The sequence below is a fragment of the Ustilago hordei genome, assembly GCF_900519145.1.
Source record: "Ustilago hordei strain Uho2 genome assembly, contig: UHO2_contig_01, whole genome shotgun sequence".
NCBI lineage: Eukaryota > Fungi > Basidiomycota > Ustilaginomycetes > Ustilaginales > Ustilaginaceae > Ustilago > Ustilago hordei.
This window is the reverse complement of record NW_024545270.1, coordinates 750,290-777,564: the sequence shown is the minus strand read 5'-3', so window position 1 is coordinate 777,564 and position 27,275 is coordinate 750,290. Positions and strand designations below refer to the sequence as shown.

At 49.0% G+C, this 27,275-nt stretch overlaps 7 protein-coding genes across 7 annotated transcripts; all 7 read right to left on the bottom strand.

The window, feature by feature from the left end:
* Positions 1-67: 67 nt before the first annotated feature.
* On the bottom strand, positions 68-3,148 carry UHO2_00238 (uncharacterized protein; the record flags this gene model as incomplete). Its single annotated transcript, XM_041556858.1, has 1 exon — positions 68-3,148. The coding sequence occupies one exon, from the start codon at positions 3,146-3,148 to the stop codon at positions 68-70; it is 3,081 nt and encodes a 1,026-aa protein (XP_041412792.1).
* Positions 3,149-3,571: 423 nt separating this feature from the next.
* On the bottom strand, positions 3,572-4,552 carry UHO2_00237 (uncharacterized protein; the record flags this gene model as incomplete). Its single annotated transcript, XM_041556857.1, has 1 exon — positions 3,572-4,552. The coding sequence occupies one exon, from the start codon at positions 4,550-4,552 to the stop codon at positions 3,572-3,574; it is 981 nt and encodes a 326-aa protein (XP_041412791.1).
* Positions 4,553-5,350: 798 nt separating this feature from the next.
* On the bottom strand, positions 5,351-6,318 carry UHO2_00236 (putative transposase; the record flags this gene model as incomplete). Its single annotated transcript, XM_041556856.1, has 3 exons — positions 5,351-6,045; positions 6,080-6,224; positions 6,283-6,318. 3 exons carry the CDS (start codon positions 6,316-6,318, stop codon positions 5,351-5,353), a joined length of 876 nt encoding a protein of 291 aa, XP_041412790.1.
* A 1,880-nt stretch (positions 6,319-8,198) lies between these two features.
* On the bottom strand, positions 8,199-11,036 carry UHO2_00235 (uncharacterized protein; the record flags this gene model as incomplete). The annotated part of the gene is made up of 1 exon (XM_041556855.1): positions 8,199-11,036. One exon carries the CDS (start codon positions 11,034-11,036, stop codon positions 8,199-8,201), a length of 2,838 nt encoding a protein of 945 aa, XP_041412789.1.
* Positions 11,037-11,344: 308 nt separating this feature from the next.
* Positions 11,345-14,374, bottom strand: UHO2_00234 (uncharacterized protein; the record flags this gene model as incomplete). The annotated part of the gene is made up of 1 exon (XM_041556854.1): positions 11,345-14,374. The coding sequence occupies one exon, from the start codon at positions 14,372-14,374 to the stop codon at positions 11,345-11,347; it is 3,030 nt and encodes a 1,009-aa protein (XP_041412788.1).
* A 354-nt stretch (positions 14,375-14,728) lies between these two features.
* UHO2_00233 (uncharacterized protein) lies at positions 14,729-15,724 on the bottom strand (the record flags this gene model as incomplete). Its single annotated transcript, XM_041556853.1, has 1 exon — positions 14,729-15,724. One exon carries the CDS (start codon positions 15,722-15,724, stop codon positions 14,729-14,731), a length of 996 nt encoding a protein of 331 aa, XP_041412787.1.
* A 10,647-nt stretch (positions 15,725-26,371) lies between these two features.
* UHO2_00232 (uncharacterized protein) lies at positions 26,372-26,949 on the bottom strand (the record flags this gene model as incomplete). Its single annotated transcript, XM_041556852.1, has 2 exons — positions 26,372-26,674; positions 26,758-26,949. 2 exons carry the CDS (start codon positions 26,947-26,949, stop codon positions 26,372-26,374), a joined length of 495 nt encoding a protein of 164 aa, XP_041412786.1.
* Between the last annotated feature and the right edge of the window lie 326 nt (positions 26,950-27,275).

The following is a 27,275-nucleotide window of genomic DNA, read 5'->3' as shown; positions in this document are numbered from 1 at the left end:
ACCACCTGACTGTGCTCTCTATGTCGAGTCATGCCCATGTGCCACGTATCTTCTTTTATGAGTGTTGTCATGTCAACACATCCCCTGCATACCATGGCGTTAATCCTCGTGCATACGCTGCATTAGCTCCCACTAGCTTCGCATTCTGCTCGTCCTCTTCATCGCCTGATACCTTCCCGATTTCCCGATCCTGTGAACTCCCATTTAATGCATCACGCGTTGGCGATGCCGGTGCATCTTCAACTCCCCCCCTCAACGGCATGTCCAATCCTATCATTCTTGATATCCTTGTCGTGTGGAGTCCCTTGAGAGGTTTCGTGAGTATGTCAGCGACATTGTTGGCCGTTCCGACGAACTCGATTGATATGTCACCATCTTGCACATGATCCCTAACAAAGTAATATCTGGTATCGATGTGTTTGAGCTTCCAGTGTTTGGCCGGATCTTTACTGACCTGTATGCACCCTTGGCTATCGGTGCGCAGTATTGGCTTAACTCCGGATACTCCTAGATCCCTGAGCAAATGTGAGAAGAAGAGTGCTTCTCTTGCTGCTTCGGAGGCTGCGACCAGTTCTGCTTCCACTGCCGATAATGCCACGCACTTCTGCACATGTGATTTCCAACTAACCGGACATCCATACACATATGTGATCGCTCCGGACGTACTCCTACGCCCATTTGTAGGGTCAGAAGCCCAATTTGCGTCGGTATACGTAACCACCGGTTGGTCCGCGTGACTCCTGTGTGCTCCCCCTAAACTTAAGCGGTATTCGCTGGTCTGATTCAGATACTTTAACAAGTGTATCGCAGCACTCCAAGCACTGTCGATCGGTTCTGACATGTATCGTGCCAAAGCGCCTACTGCGAACGAAATGTCTGGCCTCACTGTGTTGGATACCCACAAAAGTTGCCCCACTAACTCTTGGTATCGTTTGGCCTGATCTGGGTTGCACTTGTCTCCTCCAGCGACTCTTGCTACACTCTGCATCGGTATCCAAGTTCGTTCACTTGTTCTCTCTAGCCACTTACTTACCATGCCTTTAATGTATGCGCTTAAGTCGAGTGTGATCCTGCCTTGTCTCCTCTCTCGAGTGATTTTGATTCCTAGGAATTCTCCTACAGGTCCGTTGTCCTCTGTTCCCCACTTGTCCATTATCTCGGCTTTGGTACAGTCGACTTCTTTCCTGCACGGCGATGCTATCAGCATGTCATCCACATATGCCGTAATGACTGTGAGTTGGTCGCCCGCTCCTCTTGAGTAAAGACATGGGGCGCTCGGCATGCAGTGGAAGCCGATACTTCGGAGGTGGGTATCTAGCTCGATATTCCATTCCCGACCTGATTGTTTTAGACCATAGAGCCCTTTTATGAGTTTCAATACCTTTCCTGGAGGTACCTTAGTTCCTACCGGTGGCTTTAGGTAAACATCATGACGTAGGCTCAAATTGAGGTAAGCCTGTTTGACATCGATGGAATCAACCTCCCAGTCCCGTACGGCTGCGATGGCCAGCACTCCCCTTATTGCCTGGATGGGTGCCACTGGCGCAAATATCTCTGTGTAGTCTAAGCCCTCTCTTTGTGTAAACCCTCGCGCTACCAATCTTGCTTTGTACTTTGTGGGGATGAGGTTTGCATCAGTCTTGATCTTGAGTACCCATCGTGTGTCGACTGTGTTCATACCCCGCGGTAGGTCAGTCGTTTCCCACGTTCCCATCGCTTCAAGCCCATCCAGTTCCTTGCGCATTGCCTCTTCCCAGAACCTCCTATCCTTTCCGGCCAGCGCTTCGTGGACAGTTGGGTTCAGGCTGTCCTTTCCTTCCTTGACCTTAGCCGCCGTCAACCCGAAGTAACTCTTCTTTACCCAGGTCTCCGGGTTGCGCATGTCTCTAGCTGGCCTCCAGTTCGGCCATGGGCCTCTCTCCTCGGGTGGCACCGGTGCATACTCTTCCCTCTCATTCGTCGTTCTCCTTTCCTCTGGTATCCCGTTAGAGTTCTCATCGTCACAATGTGGTCCTCCGAGTCCTTCCTCTTCGAGAGTTAGTTCCATGTCCACGTGCTCTTCCAAAGGCTCTTGCTCCCTCTCATCAAATAGGTTCTCCTCTGTGTATCCCAGATCATCGATGTCCTCTTCAATAGTTGGGACTGGTGGAGGTCGGATACTTATTGGCCGCCATTCTGATCGGTCTGACCAGCACTGTGTCTCCATGAACCTTGCCGAGTTGCTCCAGAAAATGTTCGGAGAGTAATCAGGGCTATAGAATAGCCATCCCTTTCTTTCTAAGCTGTACCCTATGAATACGGCTGCAACCGCTCGTTGGTCCAGCTTCTTGTTGTTTCGCTTAGCTTTTGGAATATTTACCCAAGCTAAGCATCCAAATACACGCATGAGACTGACGAATCGTTTTGGTGATCTCTTGAACATGAGCTGATATGGAAACTCTCCGTCAACGTTGGGAGTAAGATTGATTTTGAATGCCGCCGCTCGTATGGCGTGCGGCCAAAATCTCTTTGGTAAACTCCTTTGCATCAACAGCGTTCGCATTTTCTCACCCAGGCTCCTATTCATCCGTTCTACTCGTCCGTTTTGTCTGCTGTTGTAACCGACAGTGGTTTGCCACTCTATGCCCTTTTCTAATGACCATTCCAATGCTTCGTTGCTCTTCCACTCAGTTCCTTGATCAGATCGGATTGCTTTCAGCTTTCTGCCCGTCTGTGTCTCTAGGAACGAAACTATTCTTTTGAGTTGCGTGAATGCGTGACTCTTTCGTAAGAGTGGCTGTGCGTGCACATACTTGCTATGGTCGTCGACAAGCACCAATGTGCACGTGTATTCTGTCACGCGGGATGAGTCTATGATCAGATCGATGTGGATGAGATCTAGGGGCCCCGCGGCTGTTTCGCCGCTGCCTCGCCCCATCCGGGCGGCCGTACTTTTGGACCGTATACACTGCTCACATATCAGAGCTGTATCTGGGTCCAATGCTGCTACAGGTTCGCCTTTCAATTTATCTACAATTGCTCTGGACTTGTCTCGACCTGGATGTCCTAGACGTTCATGCCAGAGCTGTCTTGTGGAGATCTTTGGTCTCCGATCAGCCAGCTCGAACTCTTCATCAACCCCTTCAAACAGCGGTGTTGATGTAGTCATCGCGCTTTGTCGCCATGTGTCGCCTCGGAACTCTAATAGTCCACGCTCGCGATCTTTCGCTATTTTCAATAACATGCCATTTGCTAGGTGTATTTGCCCGCCTGTGGGGTCTAAAGTCACACGTGCTCCTTCATCTGTGAGTGAGTTGGTTGACAACAGGTTAATATTGAGTTTTCTAACATACAACACATTTCGGAGATAAACGTCTCCATGTTCTGTCGCTATGTTGGTATCTCCCACAGCAGTTGCTTCCAGTACTTCGCTTCCAGCGGTATACACGCGCTTTCTGCAATTTCTTGGGTGGATGAGCATGCTGTGGTCATTAACCATGTGGTAGCTCGCTCCCGAATCCAAGATCCAACGTGTGGTTCCTTCTGGTTTTGGGAGCTGCCGCCAACTCGGGGTGAAAGAGCACCAGACCTCCTAGTTGGTCTTGGTGAGGGGGGAATTTTCGGGGATGGCGACAGAAGCATCGCATTTGCTGGCGCCGTGTCCGTAGCGCTTGCATACCCAGCAACGAATTCTCTTTGACTTGGTTTTTGTGCTGCCCGTGTCCGACTCAGTGTCCTCGGCCTGTTCTTCGCTTCCCACAGCCGTTCTAGCACTTGCTTGACGTGGGTCCACTTTCTGGCCGGGTACACTCTCCATTGCAGACTGGCGTGTAGTCAACGCCGTTGCTAGGGCATCGAAGCTGACCTGGTGAACCGTGGCGACTGTTTCCTTGTAGACTGGGTGTCGAATCGTGCATCTCTGGAGCGCGGAGTATAGTGCATCGTTACTAAATGGAGCACCTAGAAGGCTAGTTTCCGTCTGTAGGACCCTGATCTCTTGGATTAGCTTACGGGCGTCAGCATGAAACATTTTTGTCTCATTGAGCTCGGCAAGTAATGCTATCCGTCGCGAGGTTCTAGCTACTTCACTGGTGAGGCTCCTTTCGATCTTCTTCCAGGCTTGATGGCAGGTCAGGTGGTTCTTGCTGATGTCGAGTAGGAGGTAAAGAACGTTGTACTCTCCTTCGGTGTCTAAGGTGCTTCGTAGGACACCCACTAGGGCGTTGTCAAAAGTTCTGTTCCATTTCGGGTGGTTTCTATCGTACGTGCCCTCTAAGTGTCGTATGGCATGAGGGACTACTCGAAGGTTGGCCTTGATGAGTGTGCTCCAACTGTAATAGTTGTGTGATGTGAGCTTTGGAACCGTCTCCAAGATTTTGGCCAGGGTGCGGTAATCGTATCGGTCGCTATCGTCGTCCAATTCGGATCCTCCTTCATCCTCATTGTCAAAATACTCGGTTTCGTTACCGTCGGTGACCTCTTCGTCAATTTGTACTCGTTGTGGCGTTTTACCTTTTCTTGTCCTCTTGGCTACTTCACCCGTGCTGGCTTGGCGATCGTTATCTCCCGCCATATCTGATGAATGTCGTGGGTTCGAGCCCCACGTTGGGAGCCAGTTGAATTTAGATACACCACTAGGAGACCACGGTCAGGCACTCCTTTATCTGATGTTCTATGTAAAAGGCTTGTCTTCTCATAAAGAGGTAACGACTGAGCTAAGGGCATATATACATGTTCTAACCACCTGACTGTGCTCTCTATGTCGAGTCATGCCCATGTGCCACGTATCTTCTTTTATGAGTGTTGTCATGTCAACACATCCCCTGCATACCATGGCGTTAATCCTCGTGCATACGCTGCATTAGCTCCCACTAGCTTCGCATTCTGCTCGTCCTCTTCATCGCCTGATACCTTCCCGATTTCCCGATCCTGTGAACTCCCATTTAATGCATCACGCGTTGGCGATGCCGGTGCATCTTCAACTCAACGACACTCCTATGTTGAAATGTGAAGAAGTTTTGTCCCGATAACTGACGATTGGCAAGAGTCTGAGTATGATGTCACTACTGTTTTAGGGCAGAAACATATATACTCAATTGACTCAAAGAACATGGTGAGAACCTAGTGTTCTCAGCTTGATATACAGCATCCACATAAACTGTCCCATAATTTTACATGTCACCATACATCACTCTAATGCTCAATAGCTATAAGTTGTATTGCCACACTGTCTGATATCATCTGAAAGCCCTGCTTCTTCTCTCCAAGACTGTGTAATTGATATTGACATTGACTAAGAAAATTGTGCTATGAAGAAGAGCCGATTTTTTTTAATTGTGGGACAGTTTATGGAGTGCTCCTCAAGAACACCTTAGTACTTTGTATTCCCTCCTTTGGCCTTCAGAACCACCTTGATGTGGTCTGGCATGCTCTCTATTAGCATCCTACATGTCTCTGGAGTGATCTCTGTCCATTCAGCTTCACATCTCTTGAGCAGTTCATCCCTGGACTTTGCAATCATACTATACTGTGAAAGTTGCATTTTGGGATGGTGCCAGAGGTGTTCAATTGGGTTTAAGTCTGGCAACTGTGCCAGCCATTGCATAACCTTAATGCTATTGCTTTCCAACCACGTTATTGTCTTCTTTGACATGTGTTTCAGGTCATTGTCTTGCTGAAACATGATGTCAGTGTATGCATGCTGAAGCTGCAAATCTGAGATTGTTTTCAAAAGCTTGTCATTCAAGATATCAATGTATTGGTCTGAATTCATTGAACCCAGCACCAAGCACATACCTCCCACCCCTTCCCATGTCATACAGCCCCAGATCATGATGGAGCTGCTGCCAAACTTGACTGTTGGCCTGACAAGCTTGCTGTTGAAGCCAGCATTCTTAATCCAACAGAACTGCTTACCATCCAGTCCAAAGAAGTTGATCTTTGTCTCATCAGACCATACCACATTCTTCCAATCCTCAACAGTCATGTCCTTGTGCTCATTAGCAAATTTGAAATGGGCTTTGTAATGTCTCTTGAGTAGCTTCAGTTTTTTCACTAACCTTCGTGCTTTGTAACAACAGTAATGAAGTGCTTTTCTTACTGTGGTTGGGCATGCTTTGATTTGAAACATCTCCTGCAGTGCATGACATGCTTTCCTGACTGTGGAGGTTGAATTGAGCTTGAAATAGTGATCCAGGAAGCAAACATGATGAGGCTGGAGTTTTCTTGGCTGGCCCCCCTTTGACCTTGGAACATCAGCAGAGGTGCTTTTGCTGATGCAATTCACAGTAGACTTGCTCATACCAAGTTGCTTGGCAACTGAATGGGTAGATTCCCCATTTTGGATGTGAAAGAGTGCCAATCAGTGCCTCTCTGGGATGGTTTTTGGCATGATGGTATAGATATGATGGTGTCAGACTGGAAGTGCTGCTGGATTGCTCACAGTCATCTGATTGAGCTGAAACTTTCCACATCACTACTTTCAATGTGTATGAAGGTGCCCACCAAGTTACATTGCAAGTTTCATAGTAGTCAAAAGCCCACAAGGTCAGGAATGGAGCAGTGTTGCTATTTGGGAGCATGCTCCATAAACTGTCCCACAATAAAAATAAAAAAATGGCTCTTCTTCATAGCACAATTTTCTTAGTCAATGTCAATATCAATTACACAGTCTTGGAGAGAAGAAGCAGGGCTTTCAGATGATATCAGACAGTGTGGCAATACAACTTATAGCTATTGAGCATTAGAGTGATGTATGGTGACATGTAAAATTATGGGACAGTTTACATGCATGCTGTATATACATCTATGAGGCTCATACCGAGTGTCGGAGCATCCTACTTTATGACCTAGCTTGACAGCGAGCAGGACTGTGTTGTACCCGATCTCTGGTCGGATCGGCCCTTTCTCCATCTCCGATCAGATCGGCTTCCCCCGATCTCTTCTATATCGGCTTACGTCAACTTGCATCATCATATTGGATCGTTTCCTTCAGCATCCTACACTCAATATGTACTACTATACCACAAAAGCTTGACTTTTGTTCAGGCATCTCTTCCACCCGTATCAAATCCGGATTGCTTTACTGCCACTGGATAGCTCTGTCAGATCTACTTTGGCCCGCTTAAGCAGCTCTCGCTGTAACAGGGTCTTGAAGAAACAGTGCAACAACCCAGCATCAGATTTCGTTGGGGATTATTTTGTAACAACTTCATTGCTCCTACGTGCAGCATCCCACTTGCCCTACCGAGCAAACGCTTCATACATTCGGTCCACGTCAACCCAGAGTGAGATCAGGCTGCACACGGTGTTGGCAATGAGCCTTCTTGCGTGGAACGCACTATACCGTTTGCACAGTGGCGGGACTTCCTTGGCCTTGTATAGGTCGTTGAGCTGCTGTTTGCTGACAGGCCATAACCACCTGAGCAGCTCTTCACTCTGCGCCCGACGCCTTGACCGCTCATTCTTTCGACGGAGGGAATTGGCCTTCCGCAGCACGGCAGACTTCAACATGCGCCTTGATCACAGGTTTTTCTGCATGTTTGTAGCGTGCTTGCCAGGTGACTGGGAAGCCATACTCTCAAATCTCGAAAGAACGCTGAAAAAGGAGCTTCCTTCGAGCCCTAGCAACGTCGAAAGTGTTGAGGAACGTGCAGGCGAAGAGCGGCGAAGCGGTTAGCGATTGTGATGGATAGAAAACAACTAAGTACAAAGCAATGAGAAGCATATATATCTCTCCCGATAACCAGTGTGTGCGCGTGTGGAATGAAGTGATGCAGAGCATTACTTTCGGAAGGGACTGTACATACTGTACAGTACAGTACTTAGTTGCTCTTGATATTATCGCAATTGCTATCTGTCTCGCTGCTCTTCGCTTTCCTCAGCAGATACAGAAACATGCTACGCTGTGGACGAGGCTGAAACATGACGGGGTAATGCAAGGGACCATGCAGGGGTAGAACTCAGGCCCCTATCTTCTCCTCCTCGGGCATCGCTAGCCGGTATGCCGAAGCATATCGCGATAATCCGCCTGACGCGAGCCGATACGCCGCACAGGCACTACAATCTTCATGTGTTCAGTTCTTCTAATTGCGAACATAACAAGACAGTGAACCTCAGCTCAAGTGACCTTTAGTTACAGTGAAGCGACAAGCTATGCCTAGAGGAAAGACTACGCTTGCCGGACGTGCTAGCTGAAGCAAGCATGACCACCGTTTGCTCTACGGCGTCGGCCTCCTAAGCCGCCAAATATCACCGTGTTCTGGGCCCAGATGAGCCACCAAATCCTCGAACAGATTCTGCTCATGAGCATCTTGAGGGCTCGAATGCCTCGACCTGGACTGCTGCCACGAGTCATGATGCCATGGCTCGAGATGTGCCTGCAGTTGGTCCAATAGGTTCGCCTGGCGATCATTCTGAAGGCTAGACTGTCTCGTTGCGTGGTGTCCCAAACGCTGGTCACGGCTGGGCCCTAGATGTGCTTCCAACGCCTCGAGTATATCTGGCTGACGATCTGGCTGACTTGATTGTCGTTGAAAGCGAGGCGATGCACCGCTTCCCGAGAAGGGTATCGTTTGATGCTGCTGAGCGACGTTTGTTGCTCTGGCCTGATCATGGAAAGAGGGATCACGCCAGGGTGAAGGTGAAAAGCGAAAGCTAGAAGCGAGATCGAACTCGGTCGGCTCGTGCTGTTGAAAGGGCTTTGGCGGCGTCTGAGCGTACATTGAGGCAGGCGATTGATGCAAGTTGTCGTCGTATGGAGAGGTACCACTGACTGCTAAGGCATTGAAGGGATGCAGGTTGCGTTCGTAAGTTTGATCAGTGGGCATGTGTACCGGCTGAGAAACCTGTTGCGACTCCACGCCAGGAGGTGCAAGTATCGATGCACGGTGTAGGGTACCTTCTCCTCCCGCAGAAGATATACCGAAGGCGTCGTGATGCAAAGGCGAGTGGTCTAGAAAAGAATTATCCAGGTGATCATTTGAAAACTCGCCGATTGGTGGCAGATTCGACCAAGTACTTGTCATTTGAGCTTGCTGTGGGGAGACCGGTCGATGCTCGCCTATGGGATCGGAGCCCACGGACACCTGATCGATCGATCGAGAATTATGCACATCCGAGAAGTCGTGTACATTGGGAGGAGGAAGTTCGGGCGACCTTATCGAACTCAAGCGTGGTCTTTTTGGGGACGGAGCCCAATTGTGAGCAAGGCGGTCTAGCACTTCTTGCGTGGGAGAGCGATGCTCCCTCTGTGGCGCGTCGGACTGAGGCATCGGCTCTAGCTGCTCAGAGCTTGATAAGACGTGCTTGCGGCCAGACCCAGAAGGTACGTCGGAAGGCGGAGGGGATCCGTGAGGAAAGATAGCTAGATCAGAGCCAGGTGTTGGTGGAATGAACCCAGGCTGATCATACAAGGGCTCTGGCCTCGGATATTGATCGTGTTCCCAATGTTCGCCATCTTCGAGCTCTCGAGTTCTGTGCTGAGGTGGTGGCGGAAGTGAAGCATCCACACGCTGATTCTCTGGAGCCGGAGGACCGAGGTCAACCCAAGGCTGCTTTCGTGATTCGGATTCGGGATTGTCGAACCTGCTGACGACTTCCTTTCCCAAGTAGGGGCCGTGAGGAGCCTTTTGAGCGTCATTTAGTTCGCCTCTCCCCCGGCCTCGATCACTTCGTCGTGCTTCAGAGCTTTCTGCCCTTGTCTCCGACAACACTGGTTCCATCGCCTTGCGATCGTCTTGTTTGACGGCGGGATACTTGAGTATCGATCCAGTACCGGATGGAACCATCTGATGCGAAGCCCACGTTCGTGGATTGAGCGGGTGTCCAGCAGGTCGTGGTAGACCGAAAAGAGGCTTCGCGTCCTCCTCACTTTGCGGAAGCTTGGAATCCCTATCAAGCCAAAAGCTTGTCGACTCGAAATACGTGAACAAGATCTTGTCGTGTCGGCGGTAGCGTGGCTTGATGTTATAAATTTTCTTGAATCGGAGAGAAGGGACAACGCTGATGGGTCGGACGATTGCAATCGGAACTAACTCTAGCTTTCCTTCTTGTCCTGTTTGGGCTTTGTACTGGACTCGATCAAGAAACGGGTAGCTCTGGCCATCGTTGGAAACATAATTCTTCAACTTGAAAAGGTTCTTCTCTAAGTTGTGCTCGTCAAATAGGGGAGCCTGAAACCATGGTTCTGATTTTTCTTCACCATCCACGGGGGCGAGCATGAGACTGTATTGCTTGAACTGCAATCCCCCATCATGACGATCGAACTGCTTCATGTACCATCGCGCTCCTCTTAGAATACGGGCCATGTTCGTCCTACTTGTCAAAAGGTGCATGTTGTGGGACAAGAGATGATTGTACGATAGAATTTCGCTCTCGATCCTCGTGGGATCGTAACCGAGCCGTTCGAGATCCTCCAGAACTGGCCATTTGTACACGTCCTTGACATCGCTCAGCCACAATGAACCAGCAGAGATTTTAAGCCTTTCCCACAGAACACTTGGTCTGGAATCACCACCTCCGGCGGTATCGAGTGGCCCTCGGATGAAGTATTTGAGCTCGAGCGTGTACGTAGCCTTGGTAAGCTCTGAAACCTGCAGCTTGTGCATGAAAATGGCAACATCAGGGTTGTCCTTACCCATCGGATTGTCGTGAGAGAAGGAACGGACTTTGAGGAACAGCACCGGCGTATAGGATTCTTTTTCGAAAATCTCTGCATGCCAAGGATGGCGACGGAGATCATCGGGAGTGGTAAAAGAACCATCTTCTAGAAGCTTTTTGATTCCAGAATTCCCAAGTCTTACCCAATACTTTTGATAGAACTTGTCCAGCTTAACTTCTGCGATCTTCGAGAGCTCTTGATAGCGAGCTGTGGTGATTAGGCGACGAGTGGATCGATCGGTGATGTCGTATTTGTGGATAAACCTTGAAAGGGGTTGATAACCACCGCTGTCAGACGGTCTTGCTGCATGTGGATCGTCTTGACCTACGCAGCCTGCAAGATTCGCCTTCAGGAGAATGATGATTGAGCAAAAGTAAAAAAACAAAAGCTGATGCATCTTGTCTGGACAGTGAGAAAAGATTTAGGTGGAAGAGAAGGTGAGAGTTGATGATGCCCACAAAGGGATATTCCGGTGCTTGAGCCTTATTCGCTGACGAATGCAAAACAGGAGCTTCTCCTTCAATGATTCCTTTGAATTGAAGATAACAATTAATATACGGCGTTATCGGGGTCACGATCAGACTCCCTTTACCACAGCCGTATGTTCTATGTAATGCTTGGTTTTCTTAGTGTGAGACTAAATGACAAACACATATATATACTCCATTCACTGCTCTGATCCCATCCGAGGCAGGGTGTGTTCCTTCATTTGTACCCCTGTGTTGCTATGATACCGGGTGCCACTGTGCTGTCACCGTGACAACAATTGCGTACCTCATTGTGCTCCTCGCTTATGTGAGCCTCCCGTATCTCGATGTCTCGGCCGTAACACGTGCACCTTGCTTGAGATGCCGACGCATCTTCAACTCCCCCCTTCGGCGGGATCTCCAGTCCTATCATCCTAGCCAATCGTGAGGTGTTAAGACCCTGTAAGGGTTTTGTCAAGACATCTGCAACGTTGTTTGCCGTTCCGACATATTTGATCTCCACATCGCCTTCTTGTACGTGATCGCGGACGAAATGATACCGTGTGTCGATGTGCTTTAACTTCCAATGTTTGGCTGGGTCTTTACTCACCTGTATGCACCCCTGGCTGTCTGTGTATAGTACGGGCCGAACGCCCGTGGCCTCCAAATCCCGGAGCAAATATGAGAAGAATAAGGTTTCTCGTACCGCTTCGGAAGCGGCGACAAACTCTGCTTCGACTGCCGACAGTGCCACACACTTCTGAACGTGTGATTTCCAACTCACCGGACATCCATACACATATGTTATCGACCCCGAGGTACTTCTTCGTCCATTTGTGGGGTCGGATGCCCAGTTTGCGTCGGTATACGTCGTTACCGGTGTATCCGAGTGCTCGTTTGTCTCTCCTCCTAGGTGCAACTGATATTCGTTCGTTTGGTTCAGGTACTTTACCACGTGGACAGCTGCCTTCCATGCACTGTCGATCGGGATCGACATATATCGCGCCAATACGCCGACGGCAAAGGCAATATCTGGTCGGGCTGTGTTGGAGACCCATAATAGTTGGCCGACCAATTCTTGATACCTCTTTGCTCGCTTAGGTTCACATCGCTCGCCTCCGGTGGTGTTCGCTACACTCAGCATGGGTATCCAGGATTTCTCGTTTGCTCCTCCTAACCATTTGTTCACCATTTCCTTGATGTATGCCGTTAGACTCAGGGATATCCTCCTCCGCCTTCTATCACGTATGATCTTGATACCCAGAAATTCTTTGATCCTTCCATTGTCTTGCGTCTCCCATTTGTCCATGATCTCCCGCTTTGCGCGGTCTACTTCCTCACGACTGGGTGATGTTATCAGCATGTCGTCCACGTATGCTGTGATGATCGTGATCTTGTCGCCTGTCCCTCTTGAGTATAGGCATGGAGCGCTCGGCATGCAATGAAATCCGATCGTCCGGAGGTGTGAGTCTAACTCAATGTTCCATTCTCGGCCCGACTGTTTCAAACCGTACAGTCCTTTCACTACCTTCAACACTTTTCCGGGTGGTATTTCGATTCCTACTGGGGGCTTGAGGTATACATCATGGTGTATAGTGGAGTTCAGGTACGCTTGCTTTACGTCAATAGAATCCATTTCCCAATCTCGTACTGCTGCGACCGCGATCACCCCTCGAATGGATTGGATAGGTGCTACTGGTGCGAAGACCTCTGTATAGTCGATGCCCTCGCGTTGAGTGAAACCTCGTGCCACGAGCCGGGCTTTGAACTTTGTCGGCACGAGGTTTGCATCGGTTTTGATCTTGAGTACCCAACGTGTGTCGACGGTGTTTGCACCCTTTGGAAGGTCGACTATCTCCCATGTGCCCATCGCCTCTAATCCATCCAGCTCCTTTCGCATGGCCTCCTCCCAGTGCTTTCTGTCCTCTCCATTCATTGCTTCATGTATGGTTGGGTCCAGGTTCTTTCTCCGTTCCGGTCGCGTCGCTACGAGTCCATAGAATTCGCTGTCAATTTGAGTTTCGGCGATTGGTCCTTGTTCCATCACCTCTGCTATTCCTTCGCGTAATCTTTCTTCCGAGTCTGACTCCATATCCATGTATTCTCGTAGTGGCTCTTCATCTGTTTCGTCGAATATATTTTCTTTGTTATATCCTAGATCTTCGAGATTTTCTTCTGTCATCGTCATTGGGGGTGCCTTTGTATCAACCGGTCGCCACTCTGTTCTGTCTGACCAGCACTTTGATTCCATGAATTTTGCTGAATTGCTCCAGAAGATGTTCGGATTGTAGTCCGGGCTGTAGAAAAGCCAGCCCTTCCTCTCTAGACTGTACCCTAAGAAAATGGATGCGACGGCTCGCTGGTCCAGTTTCTTGTTGTCCCGTTTAACTTTGGGTATGTTTACCCATGCCAGACAACCAAACACTCGTAGGAGCTTTAAAGCTCGTTCCGGCGACTTGCCAAACATCGCTTGATAAGGGAATTCATTATCAACGCTCGGAGTGAGGTTTATTTTGAACGCTGCAGCTCTGATCGCGTATGGCCAGAACTTCTTCGGTAGTCTCCTCTGCATTAGCAACGTTCTCATCTTCTCTCCAAGGGTCCTGTTCATTCTCTCTACCCGTCCATTTTGTTTGCTGTTGTACCCTACGGTGGTTTGCCACTCTATGCCCTTTTCTAGCGACCATTCTAATGCATCATTGCTTTTCCATTCTGTTCCTTGATCGGATCGGATCGCTTTTAGCTTCCGATCCGTCTGTGTCTCCAGGAACGAAACAATCCTTTTAAGTTGCATAAAGGCATGACTCTTTCGTGTCAATGGCTGTGCATACACATACTTGCTATGATCGTCGACCAGCACCAACGTGCATGTGTACTCCGTCACGTGGGACGAGTCTATTATTAGATCGACGTGGATAAGATCCAGGGGCCCTACGGCTCTCTCGCCGCTACCTTTCCCCATCCGAGCGCTTGTGCTCTTGGATCGTACGCACTGCTCACATGTCAGGGCGGTGTTTGGATCCAATTTCATGGTATGCTTATCCTTTAACTTGTTTGTGATCGCCTTAGCTTTATCTCTTCCTGGGTGCCCGAGACGCTCATGCCATAGTTGTTGCTTTGAAGCTTTCGGCTCATTCTCAATATGCTCGAACTCCTCATCAACACCTTCAAACAATGGTGCTGATGTGGCCATCGCGCTTTCTTGCCATGTGTCGCCTCGGAACTCCAGAAGTCCTCGCTCGCGATTCTTTGCAATCTTAAGTGTCATGCCGTTTGTTAGAAAAATTTGGCCGCCGGTTGTGTCCAATATCACTCGTGCTCCTTCATCCGTTAATGAATTTGTTGACAGAAGGTTAACATTAAGGTGCTTTACATACAATACATTTTGCAGAGAGACTTCCCCGTAATCTGTTGATATGCTCGCATCTCCTATAGCTGCCACTTCCAAGGCCTCGCTTCCGGCGGTAATTATCCGCTTTCGGCAAGTTCTCGGGTGAATGAGCATGCTGTAGTCGTTCACCATATGATAACTCGCCCCCGAGTCCAAGATCCAATGAGCTGTTTCTTTTGGGTTCGAGGGGTCCTGCCATTTCATTGGGAGGGTGAGGGAGCACCACGCTTCCTATTTGGGTTCAGCGAGGGGAGAGTCCTTGGGAATGGTAACCAAGGCGTCGCATTGGCTGATACCATGTCCCGGTCGCTTGCAGATCCAGCATCGGATTCGGCGTGGTTTGCTTGCGTTCCTCGGGCTCGCGTGGCTGTTGTCGGCTTCGGCTTCGGTCTCTCCGGCCCGTTCATTTTGATCGTCGTTGCCGGCGGTTCTAGCGCTGGCTTGTCGGGGGTCGATCCTTTGTGCGGGGACACTCTCGACAGCAGTCTGCCGGATGCTTAATGCGGTGGCAAGGGCGTTGAAGTCGATTTGATGGACGGTGGCAACCGTCTCCTTGTACACCGGATGCCGGATCGTGCATTTCTGCAGGGCCGAGAACAATGTATCATCGGCGAATGGTTTTCCAAGGAGACTGCTTTCAGTTTGTATGGACCGGATCTCTTGGATTAGCTTTCTGGCATCCGAGTGAAACATCTTTGCATCGTTGAGTTGCGAGATAAGCGCAAGTCTGTGGGACGTCTTGGTGGCTTCATTCGTGAGACCGTTTTCGATCTTTCTCCATACTTGGTTGAAAGTAAGGTACTCCTTGATTACATCTAGAACGAGGTAGTTTACATTGTGTTCTCCGGTAGTATCGATTGTTCCACGCAGGGCGTTAATTAAAGCATCGTCAAGGGAGCGGCTCCATTTCGGGTGTTTCTTGTCGTACGTTCCCTCGAGATGTTTCATCGCATGAGGCACGGATCGGAGGAAAGATTTCACGTGAGCGCTCCAGCTATGGTAGTTTCGTGACGTGAGCTTTGGCACAGGTTCAAGGAGCTTTGCTAGGGTGCGAAAGTTATATCGCTTGTCGCCATCATCAAAGTCGGAGTCGGAATCGGTGTCTCCGTCGGCTTCATCGTTGATGGCCTCCGGCTCGTTCTCGCTCGTGGCATTATTGTCGACCCGAACCTGGGTGTTCTTGCCTTTTCTGCTTCCTTTAGTCCTCGTTTCGGTGTCTTCTACCATGGTTGTCGGCGAGTTTTCGGTTAGCTCGGTGATAGCTTCTTCAGACTCTTAATCAATTGAAGATAACAATTAATATACGGCGTTATCGGGGTCACGATCAGACTCCCTTTACCACAGCCGTATGTTCTATGTAATGCTTGGTTTTCTTAGTGTGAGACTAAATGACAAACACATATATATACTCCATTCACTGCTCTGATCCCATCCGAGGCAGGGTGTGTTCCTTCATTTGTACCCCTGTGTTGCTATGATACCGGGTGCCACTGTGCTGTCACCGTGACAACAATTGCGTACCTCATTGTGCTCCTCGCTTATGTGAGCCTCCCGTATCTCGATGTCTCGGCCGTAACACGTGCACCTTGCTTGAGATGCCGACGCATCTTCAACTCTTTGCCTGACACCGAGAGTCTTGTTGCACACTTCGTGTTGGATCAGAGGTTGTAGAGAAGCATGTGATCCTTCCGGCATGATTTAATTTCAACCTCATTCAGGACTGGTATCATCAGAGCAGTGCTTCTTGGGACGCTGCGTTAGGGTTTGGATGCTTCATTTGACCGGTCGGTGATTCTTCCAGCCACGATCATCCTAGCCAACCGGTGTGGTCATGATAGTAGACCTCGCTATACTTGACAGCAGTGTCACGCCTGGGTACTCTCTCGTGCGAATACATCAAGCGATAATTTCTTTCGTCAAACCACACCTCGCTTGCTCCAAGTATTGCCTGACGCCAATGCATCGCCTACGGGCACCGCGCATACAACCGCGCATACAGCCACCCCGGCTTCCGACTTCGAAGGCACACATGCGCCGGCTTGGGTCTGAATCCTCCTGGAGCAACAAGCGAGAGCCAACCGAGTCATGGCCGAGTAGCAAGCGAGCCTGCTCGAGCAACAGGCTAATACTTGCCGCCTCCTCGAGGGCCTCTTCGTTGGTGAAGGTCCCTGCGGTCAATACTCTCGATCGGTGCCCGACCGCAACTCTCCCTTCTCTCCGCATCTCCCCGATGATGCCCGCGACGAGCGTAACTACGAGTGTAACTCTTGCAACGAGCGTAACTCTTACAACGAGCGTAACTACAGGCATAACTCGCCCGCCCCCCAACTTCTTGTTAAAAGAAAATCGTTCACTGAGGCCCGAGGAAATCGCGACCTTCAATCCTAGCTTGCGAGACTGTCAAGGGACAAGCTGCTATTTGTGAAGTATTGCCGCAGTGCTTGTGCTCGGCCACCACTGATTGGTAAACCAACCCCAGTGAAGTCGAGCATGGGTGAGCATGGACACTTGGATCCGCCTCCTCTCACTGAAGCTCACAGCGCGCTCAGTAATCTGCGTTACGACATTGCCAGCGACTACCACACTTATCACAAACCGAAAATTCGTTTGGTGCGTATCGTCAGTATTAATGCTCCAGATTGTCACAGGGTCTGCGCAGAAGATCCTGGACCTGCATTAGATGCACAGTGCGCACGAGAATATGAAATCGGTCGAGTCGCAGGTTTCGCTGGACTCGATTCAGTTGTGCGTTCTGTCACAGGACCGGATGCGCAGAAGAACTGCACTCGCATGACAAGATCCATAAGCGGGTATCAATTTTCGAGTGTTTTTAGAAACACGTGTTTCTCGATTTTGACGACTTTTTCCCATTTTTGAACACCCCTTTTAGGAGCATCCAAAAAACACATCTGCAGCAAATGTGACATTTGGTTCGATTTAACATGTATGTTATTAATACTGAAGCTTGTCGGTATCATGTTAGCATGTGTTTCACACTGTTACAGATGGTCATGGTCAATCAAGTCTTTTGCAGAAGGATCTCACTAAGTATGACAATGAACTAAGGTGCTAGGGTTGCAAAGGCATTGACAATTGGTGACATTGCCTTGACAACCAGCCCCATGCCAACATTGCATTGTAGTCCTTGGCCATCCTCTCATGGTGCCTGGAGCATGCAGTTGTGTCCTCCTGCTGTTGGCCAGTGGAAGTGAACAGCACCTGAAACATTTGCTCTCAAAGGTCATGCACCAATGAACTGCAATGCCATGTCAAGGCAGGCTGTGTCATGCTTTGCGTACTTGCCATGTGTCAGCAGTCACGCACCTGAAACCTGAGATCTGTAGTAGTGTCAATACTATTACCGATCCTGTCAAGTTATGCAACAACACTAGTGGTATTGCAATTCTCAGTGAAATATGCGATAGAGCCATCTCTATCACTTTTCTCACTTGAATCTGTAGTTGTAGTAATGCTATTGCAGATTTCAACTAACTGCTGTGGACACTCCATCCAGAGGTAGCTCAGCATGATCAATATCAATATGTGAGTGTGGTAACACCAAGGTCTGGTGTGAGTATCTTGTTGGTGATGTGATTGGTGGCATTGACACAAGTGTCCAGTGTGTCAACTATTGCTTGAGGTGATCCCCAGACTGCAGTGGACAACTGCCTTCAGTTCTATCTTAACCCAGACTGCTGGTTTGCTAGGAACTGCCTTCAGACATCAGTGAGCAGTGATACAACACATGTGCTACAATGAGAAGTAACCTGTTGATTACTACTATGCTGACTGAAACTAATGTATACTTATGCTGAAGTGATAACTAGTTTATATGGTGTGTAGAGTGGATGAGGATCCACTCAACCACTTATGGCAAGAAGGTATGGTTATATATACCTCTTTGCAGCATTGCCAGTGATGCTGCTCCAGCTCTCTCTCCAGAGAGTACCTTCTTCACTGAGTACTGTACAGGGGTCCCTGATGAGATGCCTCCTCCTCATTGAGCCCTGCTTGCCTGTTCTCCTGTCTGTCCTTCTGGAGCTGTGTGCTGACTTCTTCAACACTGTTCCTCCTCCTCATGACCTGTTTGCCAGTGTCCTTGACATGGCTCTTCTTCCTTCAACTGGTGATGGTTCCCTTGACTCCTATCTTGTGAACCCCTGAGTGGTAACTGTCTGCATGCTCCTTGAGCTTGGTCCCCTTCTTGGCAGTGCCTGATCCTCCTTGCATGTGAGCTTGGTCCTCTTTGCATGTGAATTGTCATACAAACATCCTTATCACTGATCTCCACAGAATCTGCCATATGATCATGCTTACTACAGATTCTGGTGGGATTCATGATATCGACTTCATTCATGCAGATCTCGTTGAGATCTGTCATAGAACTGTGCCTACTACCAATCTCACTGAATTCTTCTGTAATTCCCACATTCTGCCCAATTCCTCGATTCCTGTGCTCCCTTCATATGAACTACAGGTCTTCCTACTTCCTGCGCTTCCAGGCCCATGACACCATGCTCTCCTCCTCGTACTGAGCTTGATTTGTCTGCCATTGACTCTGCATATTCACACTCTGGCTCAGGTTGGTGCTGAGAGTCTGAACATCATGGTCTACTTCCTTGGAGAAGGATGGGTGAAGGAGTTCAGCAACCATGTCTGGACCATCATATTGGCTTGCAAATGTATGGGTGACAATGCATGCATGGATAGTCCTTGCTGCCATCATACAATCCTTGACACAATACATGTTCCCTCTGTACCTGTTCAGGCACTGAAATCGATTCTTGAGGTAGGCAATGGCATGTCAACCCAGACCTGGACTTGAGAGAGAGTGGTTGAAGAAACACAGGTTGTGGCTTTTCTCAGCAGCTATGTGTGAGAAAGGTCCAACCATGAAGGCAGAGTGACCATACCCTCCATCAACCCAGATAAACTCACCCTCATCCAAGTACAATCAAGGTTTCTTGAGGATGTTGCTGCCTGAAGTCCAAACCTTTGAGTCTTGGACACTACTAGGTGCCACCGGAATAAATAGATGTCCGTTCTCCGAGTCCGGAGCATTGGGGAGTGCAATGCTTATACTTCAGTGTTGTGTGAATCGGGTACACCAGCTAAGGGACTAGCTGGTGTAGTGGTTTTACTGCTCACTATGTTCGGTTTGGTTACCAGATTTCCCGATCCCGTGACACCAGGCTGTCCAACAACTGACTCCACAATGCGAAGAGAATGAGGCAGGATGACTGTCATAGGAGCCGGATGCGCAGGAGGAAAGAAGTTGAAGTCATATGAAGGAGCGCAGGAATCGCAGGGTCAGGCTACATGGGAGCTTAAAGGAGAATTCACCAAGATCAGTAGGAGAAGTGAGTCTATGGCATAATTCACCAAGTTCAGTAAGAGAAATAAGCCTACAACATAGTTCACTGGGATCAGTAGGAGAGACAATCCTATAGCATAACTCACTGGGATCAGTAGGAACAGAGCTGTTACCACAGAGTTCAGTGGGGATTGCAATATCACGCTGAGTACGACAGGTCGAGGGGAGGACAGTTGCCACCGTATGAAGTAGGGACCTCGCATGACAATGAAGTCGATGCAAACAGATGGGTGCTAATGACAGGAGGGTAATGAACAGATGCAAGTCACCACTCAGATGAGGTGGGATGGACCCCTGATGATGATGAAGTAGCATGAGAACCATTTGCCTGTACAAAGCGAGAAAAGCGGTGAAGAAACAGCACCAGGAGGGTGGACAGGATAGGAAGGACAAGGAGGAGAAGCAGAGTTGACAAGGCCTCCCCAGGAAGGAGCAGTGTTGCAGGTGACACCACAGGGATGGTTATAAGACCATGCTCCTCATCATAGCAAGTGAGTGGATCTCCATCCACTCTACACCATATATTACTAGTTATAGCTTTACACATAAGTATACATTAGTACTCAGTCAGCAAGTTGCAATCTCAATAGGTTGCTTCCATTGTAGCACATGTGTTGTATCACTGCTCACTGATGTCCGAAGGTGGTTCCTAGCAAACCTGCAGTCCAGATAAAGATAGAACCGAAGGCAGTCATCCACTGCAGTCTGGGGATCACTTCAAGCATACAGTCAACACACTGGACACTCATGTCAGTGCCACCAGTCCTCTCATTCACACCAGACCTTTGGTGTCAAGCAATACATTCAAGTTATTGATCATGCCAAGCTACCTCTGGACGGAGTGTCCACAGCGGTTAGTCGAAACCTGCAATAGCGAAGCCATTACTGTGTCATGGGCCTGACTGCGCAGGAAGCAGGAAGACCCGACAGTTCATATGAAGGTAGTGCAGGAATCGAGGGATCGGGTAGATCGGTGGATTTACAGAAGAATTCAGTGAGATCAGTAGTAGACACAGTTCTATGACAGATCTCATCGGGATATGCCCGAATGAAGTTGATTTCACAGATCCTACCAGAATCTGCAGTAAGTATGACAGTATGGCAGATTTCACAGAGATCAGTGACAACGACATTCATACAATGGTTTCACATGTGAGAGTGACTATGCTCGCAAGTGAGGAGGATCGAGTGCTGCCAAGACAGGGACCGAGCTCATGAAGTGTGCAGATGGTTACCACTCAGGGGCTCAGGAGATAAGCAGACAAGAGAACCATCACTGGTTGAAGGAAGAGGAGCTGTGTGATGGGCACTGGCAAACAGGCCATGAGGAGGAGGAGCAGTGTTGATGGAGTCGACACAGCTCAGGAAGGACAGGAGCGACAAGGCTCGATGAGGAGGAGGAGTCTCAGTGGAGACTCTTGTACAGTATTCAGCAGCAAGGGTACTCTCTGGAGAGAGAGCTGGAGCAGCATTGCTGGTGACACTGTGAAGAGGTATATAACCATACCTTCTCATCACAAATGGTCAAGTGGATCCCCATCCACTCTACACACCATAACTAGTATTACTTCAGAAGCATAAGTACTCATTGTCAGGGGTCTCGCGCCTGAAACCCAGGTCGGTCTGTCGAGATACTCGGTGACTATCAAACTGTGCGACAGCTATTGTCTCGGTATCAGTGACTATCAAGTTGTGCAGTAACAGCAGGTGGCATTCGTTGTATATACTATCGTAGGTTTCGGCTGACCTCTGTGGACACTCCGTTCAGGGGTAGCTCGGCACAATCAATATCAATGCATAGGTTATGATGACACCAAGGTCTGGTGTGAGTGTGGATGATGATGAGGTTGATGGTGTTGGTGATAAGGTTGGTGAATGTTGATGATAAGGAGGTTGATGGTGTTGGTGATAAGGTTGGTGGCGTCAACATGAGTGTCCAGTGTGTTGACTTGATGCTTGAAGTGACCCCTGGACCACAGTGGACTACTGCCTTCGGTTCTATCTTGATCCAGACCGCTAACCTGCTATGGGCACCTTCAGATGTCAGGTAGTGGTGATACAACACACACACTACGATGAGGAGCAACCTTGATAGATTGCTGCTATGCTGACTGTAACTAATGAGTACTTATGTTTCTAAAGTATTGACTAGTTGTATGGTGAGTAGAGTGGATGAGGATCCACTCGACCTATGATGATGAGAAAGCATGGTTATATACCTCTTCACAGCATTGCCAGCGATGCTGCTCCTGCTCTCTCTCCAGAGAGTACCTTCTTCATCGAGTACTGCTCAGGGGCCTCTCCTGCTTGGCACCCCTGTGCCTCTTGAGCTGTGTCGACTCCTTCAACACTGCTCCTCCTCCTTGCTATCCTGCTGCTTGTTTGGCACCCCTGTGCCTCCTGAGTGGTGTCGACTCCTTCGACACTGCTCCTCCTCCTCATGACCTGGTGTCGACTCCTTCGACACTGCTCCTTCTCCTTTGACCAGTGACAGTTCCTTTGACTCTTGTCTCTCGAGCCCCTGAGTGGTAACCATCTGAGCTTGGTCCTCTTTGTGGCTGTGCCTGCTCCTTGAGCTTGGTCCTCCTCATGGCTGTGCCTGGCCCTCCTCGCATATGGCTCAGTCCTCCTTTGCATGTGAGTCTGTAGGAGTCCATGGTCTCCATGGAGACTGCACTACGACCATGCTCTCTACTGGTATCGACTAGATCTTCGATACCTATGCTCCTTCCATATGAACCAGTGGCCCTCCTGCTTCTTGAGCATCCAGGCCCATGACAACACGGTTCTATTACAGATATCAGGTTTTGGGTGCACGACCGCTGACAGAGTCCTACTTGTCCTGTGACATCGCTTCTGTCCTTTCTGAGCTGGGTGTCGACCTCTTCGACACTGCTCTTCCTCCTCATGACCTATATGCTGGTGTCCTCGACACAGCTCTCCTTCCTCCTAAATGGTGACTGTTTTCCCAACTCCTGTCTTGTGAACCCCTGAGTGGTGACCAGCTGCATGCTTCTGAGCTTGGTCCCCATCTTGGCAGAGCTTGGTCCTCCTTGCATGTGAGTTCATTGTATGATCATCCTTGCCACTGATCTCTGCAGAATCTGCTACATGATCTCTTCTACTACTGCTCTCGGCAGGGTTCGTGGTACCATCCTTGTTCATGCCAATCTTGATGAGATCTGTCATAAAGCCATTTCTACTACAGATCTCAATGAACTCTGCTGCTAATTCCATGATCTGCCCGATTCCTTGATTCCTGTGCTCCCTTCATATGAGCTGATGGATCTTCTAACTTCTTGCACATCCAGGCCCATGACAGGTGTACATGCAAATGAGGCCTGCCAAAAGAGGTGTTGGGCCATTGTCAGTGTCAGGGCTGCTATCATAATCATCTGCATCAAAGTGCAGGTCTTGCAACCCTTTGTCAGAGGTCGTGCACCCAAAGCCTGATATCTGTGACAGGGACGTGTCTATTACAAATCCTGTTGAGATATGTGGTAATGTCTTGTGTATTACAATTTTTGATGAGATATGCAATAGAGATGCCTCTATTACTTTTCTCGCCTGAAGATGTAGTAATGGTTTTGCTATTGCAGGTTTTGACTAACTGCTGTGGACACTCCATCCAGAGGTAGCTCAGCACAATCAATAACTGCTATGAACTGATATTAACACCAAGGTCTGGTGTGCTTGTGATTGCTGTTGTCGACACAAGTGTCCAGTGTGTCAACTGAGTGCTTGAGTGATCCCTGGACTGCAGCAGATGACTGCCTTCAGTTCTATCTTTATCTGGACCACTGGTTTGCTAGGTGTCAGGGGTCTCGCGCCTGAAACCCAGGTCGGTCTGTCGAGATACTCGGTGACTATCAAACTGTGTGACAGCTATTGTCTCGGTATCGGTGACTATCAAGTTGTGCAGTGACAGCAGGTGGCGTTCGTTGTATATACTATCGTAGGTTTCGGCTGACCTCTGTGGACACTCCGTTCAGGGGTAGCTCGGCACGATCAATATCAATGTTATGATGACACCAAGGTCTGGTGTGAGTGTTGATGATGATGAGGTTGATGGTGTTGGTGATGAGATTGGTGATGTCGATGATAATGAGGTTGATGGTGTTGGTGATAAGGTTGGTGGCGTCGATGATAATGAGGTTGATGGTGTTGGTGATAAGGTTGGTGGCGTCAACACGAGTGTCCAGTGTGTTGACTTGATGCTTTGAAGTGATCCCCGGACCGCAGTGGACTACTGCCTTCGGTTCTATCTATATCCGGACCGCTAACCTGCTATGGGCGCCTTCGGACGTCAGGTAGTGGTGATACAACACACACACTACGATGAGGAGCAACCTTGATAGATTGCTGCTATGCTGACTGTAACTAATGAGTACTTATGTTTCTAAAGTATTGACTAGTTGTATGGTGAGTAGAGTGGATGAGGATCCACTCGACCTATGATGATGAGAAAGCATGGTTATATACCTCTTCACAGCATTGCCAGCGATGCTGCTCCTGCTCTCTCTCCAGAGAGTACCTTCTTCATCGAGTGCTGCTCAGGGGCCTCTCCTGCTTGGCACCCCTGTGCCTCTTGTCGACACTGCTCCTCTTCCTCATGACCTGGTGTCGACTCCTTCGACACTGCTCCTCCTCCTTTGATCAGTGACAGTTCCTTTGGCTCTTGTCTCTCGAGCCCCTGAGTGGTAACCATCTGCATGCTCCTTGAGCTTGGTCCTCTTCGTGGCCGTGCTTGGCCCTCCTTTGCATGTGAGTCCATAGGAGTCCATGGTCTCCATGGAGACTGCACTACGACCATGCTCTCTACTGGTGTCGACTAGGTCTTCGATACCTGTGCTCCTTCCATATGAACCCATGACCCTCCTGCTTCTTGAGCATCCAGGCCCATGACACTAGGAACTGCCTTCAGGCATCAGTGAGTGGTGATACAACACATGCACTATGATGGAAGCAATCTACTTGATTGCAACTTTGCTAACTGTAACTAATGTATACTTAAGTGAAGTGATAACTAGTTGTGTATGGTGTAGAGTGGATGGCAATCCACTTACTTGCTGTGGTAGGGGACATGGTTATATACCTTTCATGTAGCATTGCCCATGACACTGCTCCTCCTCCTTGTCCCCCTTATGCTCCCCATCCACCTTGCAATGCTCCTCATTGGCACTGCTTCCTTGTCCCTTGTGGATGGATGGGCCTCCCATTGCCTCCTCTCCATCAGGGGTCAGTCCCACTTCATCTGGGTGGCAACTCACCCCTTCTCATTACTCCCTGTTGTCAGTGCCCACTTGCTGTTGCCACTTCAATGCCATGTAAGGCCCCTGCTTCATCCGGTGGTGACCCCAGCTGTCCTTGCCACTACTCTGCTTATCGTGCGATCCTCTGTGCCATTGATCTCCACAGAATATGTCCTATGATCTGGTGTACTGCAGATTCTGGTGGGATTTGTGATACCATTATGGCTTGTGCTGATCTAGCTGGGGTCTGCCCTAGAGCCATTCCTCCTGCAGATCTTGGTGAACTCTACTGCAAGTCCCACAATCTGCCTGATTCTTCGATTCCCATGCTCCCTTCATATGACTTGCCAGATCTTCCTGCTTTCTGCGCATCCAGGCCCATGAAACCCTTCTGCATACTGAACAAGTTCAGCGGGCAATGATACTTCCAGAGTTTGAATGATTCTATTGAGCTGGTCCTGTTTGGTGCTGAAGCGCACCATGCAGATGAAGTGGGAGTGGCCCCTGTCAGTGATGAAGCAGCACGTGGCCAGTCCATCCACAGGAAGTGAGAGAAGCAGTGTCAACGAGCAGCATCGCCAGGAGGATGGAAAGGATAGGAGGGGTGAGGAGGAGGAACAGTGTGGAAGAGGCCTCCCAGAGCAGGAGCAGTGTCACAGGCAATGTTGCAAAAAGGGTTATATAACCATGCTCCTTGCCATAGCAATTGAGTGGATCCCCATCCACTCTACACCATATCTACTAGTTATAGCTTTCACATAAGTATACATTAGTATTCCATCAACAGTTGCAATTGCAGAGCATTGCTTCTATGTAGTGTGTGTGTTGCATCACCACTCATTGACATCATCCAAAGGTGGTTCAGTCTGTGGTCCAGATATAGATCAACACTGAAGGTGGTTCATACTGTGGTCCAGCTCTCTTGATCATAGAACCAAAGGCAGTTGTCCACTGTGGTCTGGGGATCATCAAGCACTCAGTCAACACACTGGACACTCATGTTGGTGTCAACAACATTACTCACACCAGACCTTGGTGTTACCTTGAGTATCTATCAACTAGCAATCATGTCAAGCTACCTCTGAGTGGAGTGTCCCCAGTGGTCAGTCAAAATCTGCAATAGATATCAACTATAACATATTTGAGTGAGAGAAGTCATAGAGGGCTTTTATGACAGATTTCAGCAAGAATAAATATAAGGGGCTTTTACCACAGATCTTGATAGGATCAGTAGTAGTTATCTTTCTACTACAGATATCGGGTTTCAGGCACACAACCTCTGACATGTACCTTGAACTTGATGTGAGAGGGATCAACAGACCTGGCAGGGAAGAGTGACCTGCTGAGGTCAGGATAGACCATATCCTTGCAAAGCTTGTTGGTGGGCTTGTTGGCTTTGTTGCAACAAGAAGGGAGAATTGTGCACTGGTACAACTTGTTGATGTAGATTGTGTCTACAAGGTGCTTGATGTCCTGAGCCTGCCAGACAAAGTTCTTCTTTGCCCCATTGTTGGTGGGCCTTGTGGATTGGGAAGAAGGTGTATCAGACATCTGATTGATTGGGGGAGTGACAGGAGAAGGGCAAGGGAGGATTGTGCTGCTGCCCATTGCAAGCAAAAGTGCAGGAGGCACACCTTGTTCTTGCTCTGTGTTGGATGGGGGAGTTGGAGAGGGGGAAGAGAAACATCCCAGCTTCCAGCTTCAAATACTTTGTCAATGAAGGACATGGTGCACCAGTGTGATGAAGTAGTAGAGTTGAGGAGGAGAAGCAAGCAGATGCACATCCATCTGCACATCATTTTGGAGAGACCAAGAAGTGAGTCCATTTTACCAGGTCTGGAGGTGTGTTTTCAGAAACATGTGTTTTTTCAATTTTGGGTGAGCTTACATAAGGTTTTTATGTGGAATAAAAACACATCAAAATTGAGAAACATGTGTTTCTAAAAACACTCGAAGTTTGATATCCCCTATGTCGCCTGCGCATGTAAGAAGCAGCCTCTTCCGGATTCCGAGCTTTTTTTTTTTTGCCTTTCCTCCAAAAATCAATTTCCTTTGCTGCGCTTCGACACCGTTTTCTTCTGAAAACGCACAGTGGAGGTCCTTTCCTTGCCATCACCACCACCAGTCTCGGGCTCAACTCTTGCCATACATC